This window comes from Musca domestica, unplaced genomic scaffold (assembly GCF_030504385.1).
Source record: "Musca domestica strain aabys unplaced genomic scaffold, Musca_domestica.polishedcontigs.V.1.1 2, whole genome shotgun sequence".
NCBI lineage: Eukaryota > Metazoa > Arthropoda > Insecta > Diptera > Muscidae > Musca > Musca domestica.
Genome location: NW_026712249.1, coordinates 40,564,043 through 40,586,066, shown reverse-complemented (window position 1 = coordinate 40,586,066; position 22,024 = coordinate 40,564,043). Strand labels below are relative to the sequence as shown.

The 22,024-nt window shown below is 35.6% G+C and overlaps 1 protein-coding gene across 2 annotated transcripts in view; it reads right to left on the bottom strand.

The window, feature by feature from the left end:
- The window catches only part of LOC101896135 (galactokinase), an 85,118-nt gene that overhangs the window by 48,164 nt on the left and 14,930 nt on the right, over window positions 1-22,024 (bottom strand). For both annotated transcript variants that reach the window (XM_059122171.1, XM_059122170.1), the window contains exons 4-5: window positions 15,896-16,081; window positions 15,116-15,241 (exon numbers count right to left, since the gene is read on the bottom strand). In XM_059122171.1, coding sequence (XP_058978154.1) covers window positions 15,116-15,241; window positions 15,896-16,081 — 312 coding nt within the window. The remainder of the gene's footprint in view (window positions 1-15,115; window positions 15,242-15,895; window positions 16,082-22,024) is intronic.

Genomic DNA, 22,024 nt, shown 5'->3' with positions numbered 1-22,024 from the left:
CCACGTTTTCGTATAGCTCCCATATAACGGTACCTCCCGATATTCGGTATTTTCATGATTTCAGCGACATTATTCATCAGAATTGTTTCAAATTTCGTATTGGACGATTCTAACGAATACTACAACCTATGGCAGGTCCACGTCTTCGTATAGCCCCAATATAACGGTATCTCCCGATATTCGGTATTTTGATGTTATTATCGACATAATTCTCCGGAATTGTTTGAAAAATTTGGTATTTGAAGTTCGAATAGGTACTACAGCCTTTGCCAAAAAAATCGTAAGCAGATCCTCGTCTTCGTATAGTCTCCATACTCCAAATGGTGGAGGGTATTAAAAGTTCGGCCCGGCAGAACTTAACTGCTTTTTACTTGTTTAAATTTTATTGAATGAAAGCAAAAAATGCCAGTGTAACCGTCACATGCTGCCCGAATATTGCTCTACGGTATTCGACATTTTGGTATTTTTTAGTGCCAACCTTGCTTTCCAAAATACTCCAGACAGAATAGTCCAACGGATGGGTATTCGGAGATTTTGGTGGCCATTGTGCGCTGGAAATGAAGCCAGGAACCTCGTTTTGTAACGATTCTTGGGTAGCGCGTGGTGAGTGCAATGGTGCTGAGTCCTGTTGGAATGTTAAAGGTCTGCGGCCAAAATGTTTGCGTGCCCAAGGCTTAAGTACACCCTCCAGAATATTTTCGGGATAATATTCGCAATTTATTCTGATGCCACATTCGATTAATACGAGAGAGAGCGATCATCGGCTGTTATGACGGCCCACACCATCACCATGGCCGGCGCTTGAGTTCTGTTGGCAAACCGACGGTGCACATTTTTAACTAATTCGTTCGAAAGATAGCGTGATTACAACATGCAGACTGATATGGCTAAATCGACTTAGAATTTTATGCTGATCGAAAACATAAAAACTTTGTTGGGTCTCACATGAGCATTTCGAGGAGTTACAAGCGAGTTACCAACTGTTGGAACAAATCTAAAATTGTAATGTTGACTTTTCGCCGTCAAAGTAGGGGGCACTTGTTAACTTCTAAAACATTTCTTAAAAAGTTCACAATGTAAAGATTTTTTTAATTCACGTTTTTAAAAGTTCTCTTAAAAAATCAAAGATTTCAAAAATATTCTTTTAATACACTATTGAAAAAAATTAAAAATGATAGTTTTAAAAAAAATTATTTTTTATTTCAAAATATATAGCTATGATTAAAAATGTTATCAAACTGAATAACTTATTCATTTTGAATACTAAAAATGCTTTATACGAACTGTTGTTAGCTAGTCTCTAATATTTCTTTAAAAAGAAGAATATTTCTAAAAAAAATCGACGTTTCTTATTTTTCTCCTAAAAATTGTTGATATTAAATCCACAAATAAAAAATGGGGATTAAAAATTTCTTTTTATTTGTTTTAATTTTTTCTATCAGAAATACTAAACAAGTAAAAAAGCAGTAAGTTCGGCCAGGCCGAACTTTGAATACCCTCCACCATTTGGAACGAATTAGAAAATTTTCGAAAAAAAAAAAATAAAATCCATTAAAAATTCTTCCGATATGGGGGAATATACGATATTGTGGACCTATAAAGACAATCTGCGTGTAAAGTACTCACAACGAACTCTTTGTATGGATTTTCAAAATACCGAATATCGGGGGTATCGTTATATGGGAGCTATACGTTATCGTAAACCTATATAGAGAATTCTCTGTCCGTTGAAACATATGGCTAAAAACATCAAAATACCGAATATCGGGGGTACCGTTATATGAGGGCTATACGATATCGTGGACCTATATAGATAATTCTCTGCCGAGGTATAAAGTACCCACAAGGAACTCCTTGTGTGGATTTTCAGACAGTTCCGATGAAAAATGTGGGTAAAATCATAAAAATACCGCATATCGGGGGTACCGTTATATGGGGGATATACGATATCGTGGACCTATATAGACAATTATCTCTCAGGGGGTAAAGTACTCACAAGGAACTACTTGTGTGGATTTTCAGACAATTCCATTGAAAAATGTGGCTAACATCATCAAAATACCGAATATCGGGGGTACCGTTATATGGGGGCTATACGATATCGTGGACCGATATAGCCCATCTTCGAACTTGACCTGCCTGCAGACAAAAGAGAGATCTGTGCAAAATTTTAGCTTCCTATTTTAATTCGTTTAGACTGTAGCGTGATTACAACAGGCGGACAGACGGACGGACAGAGCTAAATCGTCTTAGAATTTTACGCTGATCAAGAATATATATACATATATATTGTTGGGTCTAAAATGATTATTTCGATGAGTTACAAACGGAATGACGAACTTAATATACCCTCCATACTTTTTTTGGTTGAGGGTATAAAAAATGTTCTTAAAAATTCAACGAGGTTACGATTAGCAAAAACCCACAATACTCATACGTCACCACCCATAGTTGAATTTTCCAAAGTAATACGTTTGAAGGCTACTGTATCTAAGCTAAAAAATTCAAATGAATTCGATGCCTTTAAAATTGCTGGGCCCATAAAATTGCATCATATCTTGCAGTTCAATTCAATATATTCTTACAAATTGAGGCCAATACCGTATTCCAGAAAGTCGCACTGTCATGTGAGGGTAAAATCATTTTTACTGCAAATTTTACAAGGTTCTCAAATATCCTGAGCAAATGGTCATGGAAAATGAATTGTTGGTTAACGGAAGAGGAGGAAGTACGAATAATCTAATATACCATAACGACGGTGTATTTTCTACATTCAACTGAGTCTACACAAAGTCCAGGAATACGGATATAGGTACACTATGTCATTTTAGTTGAACCTATGTTTTTGTGTCGTACGGAATCCTGTTCATCCATTCCTTCATCCATACTCACACATTCATTGACACATTGTGATAAAGGTAAAGAGGAACATTTAAACCATTGTCTGTCGTATAAAGTTTATCCTTCCTCTCCATTACAATAAACTATTATGAAGTCTATATTCTCGCACAGGGCATACAATTGAAATTATTAGCAGTGCTAATATTCCCCTGGAGAATACCATAATTTGTAATGATTAGTGTTTCTTTTGTTTTTGTTGTAACCAACTTCCATTCCATTATTCCATAATTCTTTTGTTCTTTTATTTGAATTTCCTTTCTATTTGAATAATTTTACTTCACCTGTGTTCACATGATAATTTGTTCGTTCAGCGTCCATGTGTTCCCATCTCTATTGCAACCTGTATTGGTATTGGTGACGACGGTGGCGATATTCCACTTGAGTTCATTCTTTCGTGTGTGTGTTTGTCTTGTGGTTTAATTCTTCTAACTTTTTCAAACAAATCCAAATCCTGCCGAATGGAGTTTTGTGAAATTTTGTAAAAAGGTAAATTGTGAAAGTTTTTATTGTACAATTCTAGTTTTTCGTTTGCATATCTTGCGCTAGTCTTTGAGAGAGTGTCTGTGTGTGAATGTGTGTCAGTCTATGTAAATCGCATATCCTTTTTTTGGTGTGGATTCTTTTTCCCCTGTTGTGGTTGATTGGCCTACACAGAATTAAAGTTGGTTTGTAGTTTTAATTCCATGTCATTCAATAGCTGAACTACAATTACACCGCCAAAAAATGTCAGTTAGCGGAAAGTTTTTTTTTTTGCTTTGTCCACAGCGTAATTTGAATGGCTTTCTTTGGCATTAGCTGTGATTGGCCATAAATCTTTGGCCTAAATGTGAAACGTCGTTTTTTTTTTTTTTTTTTTGAATTTAAATGGTTTCCGACATGACAAGTTAGAAGGTAGCATTCGGTTTTGCCGTCGTATACCCCCAGCCAATATCAGTTTATTAAAATAAATTTTGACTTGAATTATTATTAATATAATGACCCTTTATTGGGTTGGTATTGAAAGAGTGGGCACACGTTTTCCATTTCGAATCTAGCTAAATTCAGATATAAATATTACAACGGTAGATTTCGACTATATCGACTCTTTTCTTCGCTTTATATGAGATATGTGATAAATTTTGGAAAAATTTGAAATATCCGTGAGGTTTCAGATGTAGTGGGCCGATTTATTCGACTTCGTCTATAGAAATAAAAATTTGAAAAAAAATAAAACATTTATTTCCAATTTTTTACGGATTAACAACTATCCGTAAAAAATTGGAAATAAATGTTTACGTGTTTAAATACACGATCTAGAGAGAGAGAGGTCCAGTGCTACAAGAGAGAACCTCTAGATCAAGAAGCCTATCAGGCAGGTCTGAGTGGCATTCATACCGGTGCAGTCGCGGATGCTATTAGCAGTTATAAAATGAATGCCGTCCTCGGAGTCCACCTCATATTGGGCACGTCTCAATTCATATTGGGCACGAATTGATGAAGATGTGCGTAACGCCTGCCCGGCGTACGATACAGACACGCACAATACGCTACACCTCTTTAATTGCACAGCCAAACCTACCCAACTCACTTCAGAAGATCTCTGGCTACAGCCCGTTAAAGTAGCCGAATTCCTAAACCTGGAGCTGGAACCAGATTAGAAGAACGCAAACACATGCATGTACTACTGCTACAACAACAACCGATATATTCAAATCAAATCTCTGGTTGAAAGAAATACTTAGCTCCTGGAAGAATCTCTGACTTGTTTCCCCCTATGTTGGGAGAGGTACCAAAAAGAGGTTGGCCGATTTGTATATTTATTAATAGAAGACAAGTTAACTAGCTGCAAACCCTCAGCCAATATTCGCTTATTGCATTATGATTATTCAAACTGTTGACCCTTCATAGGAGATGTTCCGAAGGAATGGGCAAGGTGAGATAAAAAGTTCTGCTGAAGCCTGTTGGAATTTTCAAGGTCTGCGGCCAAAATCTTTGCGTGCACAAGCTTTAATACACACTCCAGAATATTTTCGCGATAATATTCGGCATTTATTCTAATGCCACGGTCGATTACCATGGCCACCATGGCCGTCGCTTGAGTTCTGGTGGTCAACCGAAGGTGTACATTTTAAGCTGACCTCTTCGGCAAGTAAACTCTATCATTTTTTTGTTTACAAACTGATGGACACCGAATGTTTTCTCATCGGAGAATACCAAATTCTCCAGTTCACCACTTTCGGCCAAGCGAAGCAACTCTTTAGCTCTTTTGAGTCTGTTTTCTTTTTGTTACAGTGTAAGTGGGCAGTGTGAGATTTTAAAAAATCGGCCATTTAAAATTTTGACCCGCTGTGGGGGAGCCACCAGAAGGAGTAGTCCGATTTTGTTCATCTTCATAACCGATCTTGTTTGATAGAAGTATTGGGATATTGGATGCTAATTTTCCGTTTTATGAGCTAAATGGTTAATCCAAATTTTGACTCGTTGTGGGGGAGGTACTAGAAGGAGTGGTCCATTCAATCCGTTCTTCACGCCAGACCTTGTGTTAGTGGAAATATTAAAATGTGCGAAACGTGAAGATAATAAAACTCTTGGTTTACATTTTAAAATTATTCAATTTTTGTTGACCCTATGGGGAGGTACCAGAAGTTTTAGTCCGATACCTGCCATCTTCACACCAGATCTTGCTTAAGTAGAAATATTGGGATGCGTGAGATTTAGAAAGAATCGTATGTTCATTTCGCGTTTTATGAGCTTCATGGCTATTCAAAATTTTGACCCGCTGTGGGGGAGGTACCAGAAGGTTTGGACCAATAATGCCCATCTTCATACCACCTCTTGTACTGGTGAAAGTATTAGAATGTGTGTAATTTGAAGATAATCGGACTCTTATTTTTCCATTTTCTAACAGTTATAATTATTCAAAATATTGACCCTTTATGGGGGAGGTACTTGATGGAGTGGACTGATATTGTCCATTTTCACACCAGACCTAGCACTATGCTAGAATTAGAATTTGCAAAGTTGGAGAAAAAATAGGATGATCCTTTCTCGTTCTGTGCAGTAAAATATTTTCTTTGAAAATTTCGACCTTTTGTTGGAGAGGTACCAGAAAGAGTGTACCGAAATTGCCCGCCTCCCAACTCGATCTAAGTCTGATAATAATACGACGATGTTTGGATCAAATTTGATACTCCCTTCGGGAGTTATCGTGCGGACAAGCCGGACGGACACCGCTAGATCAACTCTAAATGTCCTGAAACGGATTTTGTCCGTTCTATAAGAGTCTAGGTTCTATAAGAGTTATAAATTTTCCAAATTTCGAACCTCTGTAAGAGAGGTACTTTATGTCCATTTTCGCACCTGACCTAGCACTGACAAAAATATTGAGATTTCCTGTTCCATAAAAAAATATTTTCTATGAAAATTTGGACCTTTTGTGGCGGAGGTACGGGTATCAGAAAGAATGGAACGATATTGCCCATCTCCGAACTCGATTTAAGTTTGACAATAATATTATGATGTTCCAAGTTTGGATGGACGATCGACTCCATATGTCCTGAAACGGATTTGGTCCTAAGAGACCCCTATAGCCATATAGCTAGAAATATATAATTAACGAAAAACAGGGAGATCTATACTTATTTGAAAATTGTATAAACTCAATAATGATAACAAAAAAGTTTACTTAAGTAAACTAACATATTCAAAGACAATCAAAACGGTGAAGTAGCAAAATATTACTCTTCTCATTTTCAAATTTCCCAATTTTCCTAAATCAACATAGAATTCTATTACCATATGCACATAATACACGGATCTCCAAATAATATAACCGAAAGAACAACACACAATCTGACAGCAAAATAAATTTGAATTTGAATATTGTCAAATCTAATTTGAAATTTATGGAAATTCAAATAAAAGAACACTGCACCCTCTGCATTTCTGCCAGGACAGCTAACTCCTTCACAAATAATCCTCCGGCATTTCTTAACCTCAAATAAATCTTTACGGAAAGAAGAAAATAAGACAAAAGAGCATTGCATATGAAATAACCGGAAAACGAGGAAATTTTTGATGAAGATATCGCAAGGAGTTGGTATTGTTTTCCGAGAGTACATTACATTCATATTAGTAGCTGCACTGTTGCTTCCATAAGTGACATGGAAACGTGGAGGGATTTCCTCCACTATCCACAATCCCCTGTAGCAACCTATGCCGAATTGTTTCTTTAGCTACTTATGGAGATACCACCTTAAGCCTTGATACACGAGGGTTACATTCACTGCAGTCAAGATGTTATTTTAGCGGTTGATGGGAGGTTTTTCGTTAATACGTAAAGGGTGTGATATTTGGTATGAGGATATTTTGGAAATTAATAAAATATTCTATATCAACAAAAGATTAAAGTAATTGATTGACTGGTTTAACGATTCATTAACGCCCAGACTCATAAGTGGTGCTAAATTTTGTACAATTTCGATTTGGATAACCGATAGAGCTGGAATTCTGAAATTTGTTAGTTATTGTTATTTAGATTACTACATTCAAGGACTAAGGAATTTAGGTAGTTTTAGAAGTAGTTTGGTACTAAATTTGATACAATTTGAATTTTGCGAAAACCAATAAAGTTGGTATTCTGAAATTTGGACACAAGATTACTATTGGTAGGAAGTTTTGGAAATTCGTACAAATGTGTACCAAATGGCATTCAATTTGGTACAATTTGAATTTTGGAAAAAGTAGTAAAGATGAAAACCTGAAATTTGAAAATAAGATTACCATTGCGTTGTAGGACAGAGGTATGTAGGTAGTTTTGAAAATTCGAACTTATGTGTAGTAAACTTTACTAAATTTGGTACAAATTGGATTTTCGTGAACCGATAGACCTGGAATTGTGAAATTTAGAAATAAGATTACCATTGGATTTTAGAAGTGAGCTATGTAAGTAGTTTTGGAAATTCGAACTTATGTGTACTAAATGGTACTTAATTTGGTACAATTTAAATTTTACGAGAATCAATAAATTTTAAAATAAGATTTCTATTGGACTGTATGATCAAGGTAGTTATGAAAATTTGTACTAAAGTGTACTAAATTTGGTAAATTTAGATTTGGATGAACCGGTATCCCGAAAAATGTGAATAAGATTACTGTCGGAGTGTAGGATTGGGATATGTGAGTAGTTTTGGAAATTTGTACTTATATGTACTAAAATGTACAAAATTTGGTACAACTTGTATTTGGAGAAACCAACGGGAGGGGAATCCTAAAATTTTTGAATTAGGGTTACTGTGAGAGTGTAGGATTTTTTTGGAAGTTCGTACGTATGTATACTAAGTGGTAATACATTTGATAAAAATTGGAAATGGTAATGAACCAATAGAGGTGGAGTTTTAAAATTTGGAATTAGAGTCACTGATGGAGTGTAGGATAGATACACCAAATGGTACCGTTTAGGATTATGTGAACGGATAAAACTAGAAACTTTAAATTTGGTATGAAAATCAAGGTTGAAAAGTAAGTTTGATATATATGAAGGTGGATCTGAACTAAATGGTATTAAATTTGGTTTAGGGTGATCGCATGGAGCTGGAATTTTGAAATTTTGTATTGGGGTCCCTTTTGGTAGTAGTTTCGAAAAAAGAATTGGTTTTCCAAATGTGTACTACAAGTACACGAAAAGTGCTAAATCTTCCCACATTTAGTACAATTTGGTACTGAATGAACGTTTAGTTCTTGAAATCTGAAAATTGGGCACATGGAGGCGATTTCGTAAATTTGTGCTATATTTGTACGAAATGTACAAAACGTTACTATATGATATTGGGTGATGGGAAAGAGCTGGAGGTAAGAAGGTGTTTCTGGATATGCGTACTATAATTGGACGTAATAGTTCCTAATTTGATAATTAGGAAATTACAAAACTGAAATGCTGTTAGTATCTAGAGTTGAGATATGGAGGTTTTTGTTTTTTGGAAAATGTGTACAATAGTTGTTCGAAAAGTACCTTGTGTTAATAAATTTAGTATTGGGTGAAAGAATAGAGCTGGGATACCGAAGTTTGGTATTGGGGTCTCTGTCGGTATCCAGAATTAAGATATGGAGGTTGTTTTGAAAATGCGTACTAAAATAGTACTAGATTTGGTTTTGGGTGAAGGGAGAGGGCCGGAATACTGAAATGCGATATTGAGGTCTCTGTTGGTATCAGGAATTGAGATATGGAGGTACTTTAATCGTTCGAAAAGTACTAAGTGGTAAAAATGTGGGTGTTCGGTGAAGGAATGGAGCTGAATCCTGGTTTTAGAAATGTGTAATATAATTGCACGAAAAGTACTATCTACTACTAAATTTGGTATTTGGTGAAGAAAAAGAGTTTAAATTCTGAAATTTGATGTAGAGATCCCTTTTGGTGCTTTTGGTTAAGATATGGAGGTGGTTTTGGGAATGTTTACCATAATCGAAAAGTACTATCTAGTACTAAATTTGGTGTTGGGTGAAATGATAGCGCTTGAATCCAGAAATTTGATGTTGGTGTCTGGTGTTGAGATCTGGTGGTCGTTTTCCAAATATGATCTATGATGGTTCGAAAAGTACTAAATGGTACTAAATTTGGTCTTTTGTAGGGGTAGAGATAAAATTCTGAAATTTGATATATATATAACAGAGGCTATCTGGAAGTGAAATATGGAGGTGTTCTTGCAAATGTGGACTATAATTGTAAGAAAAGTAATAAATAGTAATAAGTTTTTTATTGGATGAAGGAATAGAGCTGAAATCCTGAAATTTCATCATTTTGGATGTGGGTCCATTGTGCAATGGTTTTACTAATGTGTCCTCCTCAGTAAATTTTAAAATTAAAAAATTTGAAGAATGGTTGGTGTAATAGTCAACTTTCCGGTTCTGGAAACTTGAATAATAAAGTCCTTGAAAATCTGAACATTTAGGACGATGTATGAAGTTTTGATTAAAATTTTTGACAAACTAAACAAATTGTGCATTTTTTTGTTATGAGCTGTAGAACCTTTTATGAAATTTTAAATAATTCTGGTAAAAAAATATAGCTAAATTCATCAAAATACCGAATATGGAGGCTTTATGGGTATTATATGAAAATTTAGACCTACATCGCCCATTTACATACTTAACCTGCCTACTGGCAAAATACACATGTGTACAAAATGTAACCCTTCTATCTCAATTCGTTCTAAAAGGTATCGGGAGTACAACAGTCAGACAGACAAACAGACAGATGGACATCGCTAAATCGACTTAGAATGTTACGCTGATCAAGAATATATATACCCTGTTGTGTCTAACTTCAGTATTTCGAGAAGTTACAAACGGAATGACAAAGTTAATATACCCTCCATAGAATGGTGAAGGGTATAAAATCCTATCACACCAACCTTGTATTGCCCTTTCATCGAATTACTAACACCCCAAATAAAAATCTGAAAATGTTGTGGGTGCATATGATTATGTTAGTAGCATTACGACAGCTGCAGTCGCAACACAACATTTCTTTACGAAAGGCACAAAGATATGCCAACATAAGAACGCCATTCGCTCCCAAAAAGATAACTTTGCATATTCGTTTACCGAAAAAATAAACAACAACAACAGCAATATACATGGCAAAAGAACAAAGCATCTTCAAAATAAACAAAACGAGAAAAAAGAATACGAAAATGCAAAATATTTCTGGGAAATTGTAAAGAAATCATAGACTGAAGGGGTTGCAATGAAACAAAAGCAAAAAAAAAAACAATATTTTTTCAGAGGCAAACCACCAATTTTCTGACATCTCTTTGGGGTTATTTTTTTCCATTTTGCTTTGGTTGTACTCTACGCCTACTTGGGATATTATTAAGTTAGAGGGTTGATATGAAATAGGATATTCTGCAAAGTTTAAATGTACCGTCCGATAACATTTTTACTACACTTTGGTTTTCCATTTATTCCATTCGGCAAATATTGAACATTGAGGGAGGCTCGGGGTAAAACCGTTGAAATTCCAAAAAGTGGAAGAACTTACACCGCAACAGAAAAAAAATAGTCTCAAAAGAGATAAAGAGTTGCTTTGCTTGGCAGAAAGTGGTGAACTGACGAATTTGGTTTTCTCAAAAAATGATTGTGTTTACTTGTCAAAGAAGTCAGCTGAAAATGTGCACCTTCGGTTGGCCACCAGAACTCAAGTGCCGGCCATGGTGAAGGTGTGGGCCGCCATAACAGACGATGGTCGCTCTCCGCTCGTATTAATCAACCGTGGCATCAGAATAAATGCCGAATATTATCGCGAGGGTATATTAAAGCCTTGGGCACGCAAAAATTTTGGCCGCAGACCTCGTACATTCCAACAGCACTCAGCACGCGCCACCCAAGAATGGTTACAATATGAGGTTCCTAGCTTCATTTTTAGCGCACAATGGCCACTACAATCTGCGGATATCAACACGTTGGACTATGGTGTCTGGAGTATTTTGGAAAGCAAGGCTGACGCTAAAAAATACCATTGTGTCGATCACCTCAAGCAAGCGCTTCGCCGGGAATTGGCCAAAATACAGGAGAGCAACATTCGGGCAGCGTGTAATGGTTTCATTGGCCGAAGGTCATAATTCGTGCCAAAGGTGACCAATTCGAACAAATCTAAACTTATTTTGCTAACCTATGATGCTATTTCCGACAGTCTTTTGCTTTCATTTAATAAAATTAAAAATTATTGCGATTGACTTTGTTGCAGTTTTTTATCTCACCCTGTACAATCATTAATCGATCATTACTTAAATTTGAAAAATCAATTTTATCATATTGGATAAAATAGGTCAATATTTTTCTTGGAGGAGACTTGCGTAGTGTCCGGAATAGTCGACACATAAAGTGAATTTTGACAAAATTTCGTCTCATAACTCCTTGAAGACAACAAATGATTCCATTCGCCATTACCCCCACTGCAGTCTTTGTTACTCGCAACATTAACTGTCAACAACAGCGCATTTTTGTTAGCAACAACTGTCACATAAAGTATTACCCAAAGAGCCGAGTTGTGGAACACTTTGTATTCTCGAAAAGTGCTAACAAAAGCGCATATCAGTGTCTGTCAGCCTTTTTCGCGTTGTGACTGGCGAAGCAGTTATTTTTTCTTTCTTTGTTCTATTCAAAGCAAATTTGTGCATTTATTCAAAGTTATTTGTTACTGCCTGGCACGTTGTTTGGTGCATGTGGGTGTATGAAAAGGGATATTTTTTGTCATGGCATTGTTTTGAAAAACAAAAAAAAAGCTTTGAAACAATTTAAATATTTTATGGTGATGACGATAGAAAAGCTGACTGGCAAGTTGGTGAGATGGTAGCATGTGTTAAATTTTATTGAACAAAAACAAAAAAATTCGGAAAAGCATCAAATTTTAGAATAAGTTAAGATTTGTTCAAATTGGTCACCTTTGACACGAATTATGGCTTTGAAACGGCCAATGGAACCGTCAGACGATGCCCGAATGTTGCTCTGCGGTATTTTGGCCCATTCCCGTCGGAGCGATTGCTTGAGGTGATCGACACTTTGGCATTTTTTAGTGCCAACCTTGCTTTCCAAAATACTTCAGATACAATACTCCAATGGATTGGTGTCGGGAGATTTTGGTGGCCATTGTGCGCTGGAAATGAAGCGAGGAACCTCATTTTGTAACCATTCTTGGGTGGCGCGGTTGGTTGGAATGTCTGCTGCAAAAATGTTTGCATGCCTAATACACCCTCCAGAATACTTTCGCGATAATATTCGGTATTTATTCTGATGGATTTATTCTGAGCGGAGAGCGACCATCGGCTGTTATGGCGGCCCACACCATTACCATGGCCGGCGCTTGAGTTCTGGTGGTCAACCGAAGGCGCACATTTTTAGCTGGCCTCCTTGGCAAGTAAACACGTTCATTTTGTTTGTTTACAAACTGCTGGACAACGAATGTTTTCTCATCGGAGAAAACCAAATTCAGCAGTTCACCACTTTCGGCCAAGCGAAGTAACTCTTAAGCTATTTTGAGTCTATTTTCTTTGTGCTGCGGTGTAAGTTCTTGAACTTTTTGGAATTTCAATTTTTCAAGATTTGCCGAATAGAATATTGCCATATGTTCAGCTCACGAGCCATTTTTCGGCCACAACGACGCGGTTTTCTGTCAAGTCACTTCTTTACTTTTCGAACCATTTCTGCTGATGTTACTGTTTTCTTCCGTACACTTCCTTGACGTCGGGCTACGCTACCAGTATCACGGTACAATGCGATGGTACGAGACACAAAAGATTTATTCACATTTAAATGCTAGAGTGCTTTAACGATAGCCACTTGTGGTTTTCCAGCTTGAATTCCATAACAATAACTGAGCTGTCACTGGAATAATTTTAACATCTGTCGGACGAGTGGCTTAGAAATGACAGCAGTCTGAAGTTAGTTGCGGTTTATCATCTTACCCTGTATAACAGATTCCTTATATTACTTAAAAAGATCCACGTATATTTCTCATATATAAGTCTTAACACCTCTTAGTAGATCCTCGAATATAGCTCTGATAGTCTTAGAGGATCCTCGGAGATAGCACTGATAGTCTTTAAATAGATCGCTTGCAGTTCGTAAAAAATTCCACACACATAACCCGGATAATCCTTAAAGGACCCATATATAAGGCCTGTATATATAGCCCTTAAAAGATCCTCAAATGTTTCTTGATAGTTCTATAAGATCCACAAATAAGCGCCAATAGTCCCTAAAGTATCCTCGAGTATAGCAATAATAATATTAATGAATTATAATAATATTAATGAATATATCCCTTATAGTTCCACGTATATTCTGCTCTTGAAAAGATTAACGTATATAGCCCGTATAATCCTTAAAAGAACTACGTATATGGCCCGTAAATATAGACCTAACAGCTATTAAAAGATCCTCCCATATAGCTCATATAGTTCTTAAAGCCCAGATAGCCCTTAAAAGATCCTCGGATATAGCCCGTACAGTCTTTTAATTATCCTCATATAGTCTTTAAAAGATCCTCGAATATAGCCCAGATAATCATGGAGAGATTCTCGAATACAACCCCTACAATCATTAAAGTATCCTCGAATATAGCACTGAAAGTCCTTAAAAGGTCCTCTAAGAGAACCCCTTTAGTCCTTTAAAGTTTCCTCGAATGTTGTTTGATAGTTCTATAAGGTCCACAAATAAGTCCCAATAGTCCTTAAAGCATCCTTGAGTATAGCACTGATAGACCTTAAAAGATTATTGACTAGATCCCTTATAATTCCACGTATACAACTCCTCCTTAAAATATTCAAGTATGTAGCCCGGATAATCCTTAAAAGATCCACGTATATAGACCTAACTGCTATTAAAAGATCCTCGAATATAGCACATATAGTCCTTAACATATCTTCGAATATTGCCCAGATAGTCCTTAAAAGATCCTCGGATATAGCCCCTACAGTCCTTAAAATATCCTCATATAGTCCTTAAAAGATCCAGATAGTCATGGATAGTCATGATATTATACTTCCTTCAAAGATCTACGTTTATAGCCCCGCTAGCCCCTGAAATGTTCACTTATGTAAGCCTGATGATCCCTAAAAGGTCCCCATATATAGTCCTAATATTCTTTAAAATATCATAGAATATGGGCCTGAAGATTCACATATAATGGTCAGATAGTCCTTAAAACATCTACGTCAATACCCTTGATTATCCTTTAATGTTCCACCTATTTAGCATTGAAAGTTCTTGAAAGATGTACTTATATAACATTAAATTATGAATTGTTAAAGCACTGATAGACCTTGTAAATGTAGTCATATGAAGACCCCACGATTATTATGTGGTGCCTTATTGAAACTGCGTCTCATAGATTGCAACTCCGACAAACAGGCTTGACTTAAATCAGGGACATGTTGTGTTGTAGTCGAATTTAGTTTAGGGGGTTCCATGACTGGCCCGACTTTTAGTTTCTTTGTGAATTTAGAATTGTCCCCTTCGATTTAAACAAAATAGCAATCCACATCCTAAATCCTTTGATATCAAAGTAAATTCAATTGGGGTCAAGTACGCTTTTATATAATCCCCACAATTTTCGGAACAATTGCCTTTTTGATATCATTTCAAATAGGAATAGTACTTTTTCACTTTTTAACCATTGTTGGGACAATGGAAAAAAAAATGACCCTCACCAAAATTTTTATTTAAAAAAAAGACTTACCGGCAATCCAGTTTCAGGGCAAAGTCCTTTTGTCCAGCTACCGAAATCATTTGATCCATGATTCCACATGGCATACCAACAAACTTGTGTTCAGCTTTTTGGCAAATTAGAGCTCGTTCGGCGTCACTGTAACGTTGTGTGTAATCGTTACCCCAAGTCGAAATGACAGCCAATTTGATAAAGAGAAAAAAATTAAAGGGAGACAGAAAACATTAACCAAATACTTGATGTGTAAAAAGGGAATAAAATTTTTTTGTATAAATAAATATACTTTAAAAAAATAAGTTAAAATCATTTTCTTTGCAAAAAATATAAAATTCCATACAATATTAATTTTTTTTTTTTTTTTTAAGTAATTTCAAAATTTTCCTTTACAAAAAACATGAATTTCTGTATACAATTCCCATTTAGAGATTTTCAAGATTTTTTGAATATTTTGGCCGCCCCAATTACATTTGGTATCATTTGTATATTTAATTTGTGTTTCACTTAAAATATCACTTTTTAATTTTTAATTTATTTTTTATTTTTCCTGAGTTCCTCAAAATTATAAATTTTCCATATTTTCCCCAGCACAACCCATTGTCTGGGAATTAATTTCACTTTACGGCAAACGATAAACATTTACTGCTCTTTAAACTGATGTTGTTAATTTGCGAGTTCTCCAACGTTCATCCGAATATCGCCCCCCTTTAGCTGTGATGAGCTGCCCTGCGCTGTGATTGAAACATCAGCAACAACAACAACAACAAGAAAAAACATTAAAAAATAAAATTTTACCTTTCAACTGCATGGCCCGTAAAATGTTCGAGGAATGTCAATGTGGCCACTTCAATGGCAGCACTCGACGATAAACCAGCCCCCACAGGCACATTACTCACAATGACCGCACGGAAACCATTTGCAAGTTGTACGCCAACGCTTGCCATAAAACTGTGGATTACACCTTTAACATAGTTAGCCCATCTGGAAAATTAACAACATGAAAATCGTCGTCATTAATGGGGGGTGAGAAGAAATAAGTTCAAATATAATAAATAAATATACAAATTAAAATTTCTCTAGGTTTTGTATTTTTGAATTAATTAAGAAAATAAAGGCAATTTCGAATACAAATACGAAAAAATTGAAATCGAGATCCACACCTGCCCCTAAACATTTAATAATTTCATTACGAGCTTAAACTGGTATATGAGGATAGGAAATCAATAATTGTTGTTTTATATAATAAATTATATAACAATTATTTGAGATCTACATACATACATATGTATCTGCCAGTATTCAATAAAAGGTTACTTAAATTATAACTTTTTACTAAAGAACAAATTAAGAATTTCGGGGAAAAAAATGAGCAACAATATATTTATGTCATGAAAAACCCTAAAACACTTAAAAAATAGAATCTTGGTTTAAAAAATACATTTAAAAAAAAAATCTGTAAAGACCTTTAAAAATTTTTTTCAAAATTCAAAATTTTGGGACGTTAAAAATTTATTTTTAAAATATTGACGATCTTTTTTTTTTCAGGAATAGGCCAAATTTAAAAAAAAAACATTAAATTTTTCGGGGATTCGGAGTTGAAAATATTTTCAAAAGAATTGTCGTCCTAGAAGACCTGGATTTTTTTTAAATCTGGGAGAACCTCAAAATAATTTAAAAAAAAAGCTTAGTCTTTTTCCAGCAGAATCTTAAAAATATTTTTAAAATACGTTAAAAAATAGTTTTAAATAGATTCACTATTCTTGGATTCGAGACGGGAAGTCCTCCAAAATTTGGCATCCGGTATCAATGTGATACTTTGAGCGGGAAGTATTGTAAGAAGTTAAACCATTATCACGATCGGGGACAAATTTCGCTTATTACGACTTATGAAATTTTCGATCATTTGTGGGAAAGCTAGCATAAAACTTTTACAGATATATGATTCCTTTTGATTTAATATTGAGCAATAATGGATGTGGATAGTTTGAATAAAAAGTCGGTAGTAATAAAAAACAACATGCGAATTAAATCCAGCAGAATATGAGATTTTGAAAGTTTACATAGCAAAGTAACGGAAATAAAGGATGAAATTTCCTCTTTCTTCCCCAATCTGGGATTAAAATTATTCGATATCCGTGCATTTTAGGTGTATAGTGTATTTGGAAATATTGCAGATGGTCCGGAATTTCAACAGTCAAGCGAGTCGACAAGAGGGTCTTGTTGGACCTTTTTACACCCTCAGTCAGATGGCTACAGAGTGTATGTATCATTTGATACGGTCAAAACATGCCTCATCGAAATAACGGTTGTAGACCCCAGGTCTCGTTGGACCAAATCCTTTTCATGATATTTGGAGTCGATCCAGAGGGGCCGTCCGTCTGTCAGTCTAGCTGACTGGGGCACACGATAACTCTTGAAGGGAGTATCTGATTTGCTCCAAAATTGGTATATCATATACTGCAACCAATTTCAGACAGCTGTCATTTCTAAGCCACTCGTCCGACAGCAGTCAAAATTGTTCCAGCGACAACTCAAGCGCACAAAAGCATGTTTGGTCAGAATTTTCCACAAAAAATGTTATTCGTGATGGAATTCAAGCGTGATTTCTTTATATTTGGATGGAAACCCGCAAGTGGCTATCGTTAGAGCCCTCAATCATTCAAATGTGAATAAATCTTTTGAGTCTCGTACCATCGCTCGTTACCATGATGCTTGTAGCGTGGCCCGACGTCAAGGAAGTGGACGGAAGATAACAGCAACATCAGCAGAAATGGTTCGAAAAGTAAAGAAGCGACTTGATCGAAACGCGCGTCGCAATGGCCGAAAAATGGCTCGTGAACAGAAGATATCGCAATATTCCATTCGGCAAATACTGAATAATGAGCTCGGGGTAAAGCCATTGAAATTGCAAGAACTTGCACCGCAACATAAAGAAAATAGACTCAAAAAAAGTTAAAGAGTTGCTTCGCTTGGCCGAAGGTGGTGAACTGCCGAATTTGGTTTTCTACAATGAGAAAACATTCGTTGTCTAGCAGTTTGTAAACAAACAAAATGATCGTGTTTACTTGCCAAAGAGGTCAGCTAAAAATGTGCACCTTCGCTTGGCCACCAGAACTCAAGCGCCGGCCATGGTGATGTTGTGGACCGCCGTAACAGCCGATGGCCGCTCTTCGCTCGTATTAATCGACCATGGCATCAGAATACATACCGAATATTATCGCAAAAATATTCTGGAGGGTGTATTAAAGCCTTGGACACGCAAACATTTTGGCCGCAGACCTTGAACATTCCAACAGGACAAAGCACCATCGAACTCAATAACCAAGAATGGTTACAAAATGAGGTTTCTCGCTTCATTTCCAGTGCACAATGACCACCAAAATATGCCGGACTATTGTGTCTGGAGTATTTGGGAAAGCAAGGTTGACACTAAAAAATACCAAAGTGTCGATCACCTCAAGCAAGCGCTTCCCCAGGAATGGGCCAAAATACCGCAGAACAACATTTGGGCATCGTGTGACGGTTTCATTGGCCGTTTGAAGGCCATAATTCGTGCCAAAAACGACCAATTCAAACAAATCTAAACATATTCTAAAATTTGATGGTATTTCCGAATTTTTTGCTTTCATTCAATAAAATTTAAAAAAAATGTTAAAAATACAGCATATGACTTTCTTGCAGTTTTCTTAACTCGCCCGACGTTTTTTTTTTTTCGAATTTTATAAATTCAAAATATTTTCAAAATAGCTAAAGTACAGACAAATATATTGGGATGTGAAGAATGTAAAGAAAATCTGACATGGAAATTTTAATGGGCTATTATTAGTTAAATTTTTGACCATTCCTTCAACATGACCAGTCAACAAAATTCTAATATGAAGAGGTACTGATACATGGAGGCAAAAGGAAAATACTAAATTTCATATAATTCCTATGAAAACATTGATAAATAGTAGTTCTTTTGCAAGAATATTATTTTGCCCTCTAAGAGCTCAAACTGTAGATTTACACCAAGTTTGCTTGAGAGCTCCTTTGAAACACACAACCTAAATCATGCCTTATGAAATTTACCAAATCTTTGACCTTTATCTTCCATTTTCAAAATAGACATTTTTGATCTCAGTTTTTCAGTTTGAAAATAGAGACCAATTTCGAAGAGTTATAGGCGGAATGAAAATCTCATTATACTCTCCATCGTAAGTCCGTCGATTTAATGTAATTTCAAAGTTGAGCAATATTTTAAAATTTTATAAGCGGACTTTCAAGCCAAGTGTCCATTTTTTAATATCTCTATTATGAGCCAATAACTAAGATTGGAAGGACATTATTTTCTCAAGAAAAAAAGTATTCCCGCCTTACCTTATCAAATACTGTAATACCTTTCTTGGTAATGTTTAAAATGTTGTATAATTTATTTCTTTAATGAGTTCCACAAAAATCAAAATAAAAAAGATCTAACAAATATTCGGTAAGCTCCTACTTCAACGTTAAAAGCAAAAGCAGAAAATCCCATAACCCTATTATTACTTCATTATTTGTTTGTTGGTCCCTCCACTCCACTCCACTATCTTGATAATTGCTATTGCCATTATGAACACAGCATGTACACCATTTTTTTACTCTAAACAAATTCCATTCTCAAAGTTCCATTGCTGCAATGATTTCGGTGTGCACTCCAGGAGCAAAGAAGCAAAAAAAAAAAAAAACGACTACAACTCGACAAAACTTTTACCACAAAAGTAACAGGACAACAATACCTTCTCACCACTTTGTTAGTTTAATGTTCTTGCGTCCTTGCGTCAAAACTTTTGTTGTCAGTGACTGAATGAACGATGGACAAGGAGTTTCAGTTTTCAGGTAAATTTTAGTCTAAACTCTACTTCTTTGCTGCTGCCACTGCTGCTGCTGCTCTTATCTGACATTTTGGGGGCTCTTTTGGGGTCAGTTGTAAGTTTATGCTTTTTTTTCTTCTTCTTCTGCTGCTGCTGGACTGACTTAAGTTGTGACGTTCCTACAAACAATGCGCTCCGTAGTTTTTCTGATAAATCATAGTTTCTCATATTTTTGTGTAAGTGGGTATGTGTGTGTGTGTGTGTGTGTTTGTTTGTTGGTAGAAGAACTTTTCTAATACACTTAAACAAAACATTTGTTCTAACAAAAGATTGTTTGGTTGAATTTGTAAATCAGATAATGGCATTAAAATAAAGTTGAACATAATACAACTTGTTCTACATTGAAAGTAAAAAAAAAATAAAAACAACTTTTGCACATTAGAATATTATATGCTGGTTGCTTATTACATTATTGTAAAATGAATAATTAAAGAGGTTTAACACACTTGAGCACCATGATTATACCAAATATGTTAAAAATGGTGAATAACATGTTGAGGAGTATCAATAGGTTGGCCCACAAATATATATCGTCGCTGTCATGCTTAAGTGTTCAATACGCCATTTTGAATATAGAGAGTGTTTATTGATTATTCTTATTTAATGTATACAAACTATACCAGAAAGTCAACCTACATGCCCCATTTTTAAGATCAATAATTTTTGAAGTCATTCATAGCTCTTTATAAAATTTCAAAGCTCTATAGGTATCAAATTTTAAAATAGAGCTTTGAAATAACGGGACCCCTATGTGTTTTTTTTAAGGTCATGTAAAGGTTTAGGTTTCGAAGGAATGGGACAAAATTGTCCATTTTTTTATCGGACATAAATAAATATGATATAAATACTGTCAGGTTTGGACTAAATTTGTTATTTCCTTTCCTTTATATGAGATATGTGATATTTTGTAGAAAATTTTAAAATGTACCTGAGGTACCCGATATAATCGACCACAATATTCCATTTTCCTACTTCATCTAATACAGATAAAACAAGTTAAAAAGTATCAGTCGGTATAGTCGACAGATGTATAACCTCAGCCAAGGTTCGATTAGTCAAATTGTTGGCCCTCGGAAGGAATAGGCCAATATTGGACCATTTCGTATCGGGCCTAAATAAATATGATATGTAGATATTGCTATGTGTCAGGTTTGGACTGCATTGGTTACTTTCTTCACTTTATATGAGAAAAGCGATTATTATTAGAAAATGTTGAAATGTTCGTGTGGTACCAGATATAGTCGACCGAAGTATTCCATTTTGCTACTTCATCTAATACAGATAATAATATTGGTATGGGCAAAATTACAAGAAAATCGAACATATATACGATTTTATGCCAAATCATTGCTCATTTTGCTTTATTTGAGCGTTTTGTTTTTCAAAATCTTAAACCCTATGTAGCGGAGGTACCAGAAGAAATGGTCCGATCTCTACCATCTTTACAACAGATCTTGTGTTGCTGAAAATATTGAGATATACCAAGTCTGATTGGAATCGGAAGTTAATTTCGCGTTTTATGGATTTCATGGATATTCAAAATGTTGACCTTTGTGTGGGAGGTAGCAGAAGCAGTGGACCGATATATTCTATCTTCACACCAGACCTTAGGTTAATAAAAATATTGGGATATGCGAAATTTGAAGACAATAAGTGTCTGCCATACAGATATATTTTATAAGAGTTATAATTATTCAAACTTTTGACATTTTTTGTGGGAGGTACTTGATGAAGTGGGCCGATATTGCCCATAAAAAAATATATTACGATGTTGGGTTAAATCGGATACTCCCTTTGATAATTATTGTGAGCACCAGCCAGTCAGATAGACAGACGGACGGACATAGCTAGATCGACTCTAAATGTCCTGAAACGGATTTGGTCCAGAGCGACCTAGAGTCTAAAACCGTTATTTCAATGAGGCAGATTTTTGTCGTATCAAATGATATATACCCTCGTTAGCCGTATGGCTTAGGGTATAAAGAGTGACTGACTGAATCATCAACGCCCAGGCGAAATGGCTGAAGATATC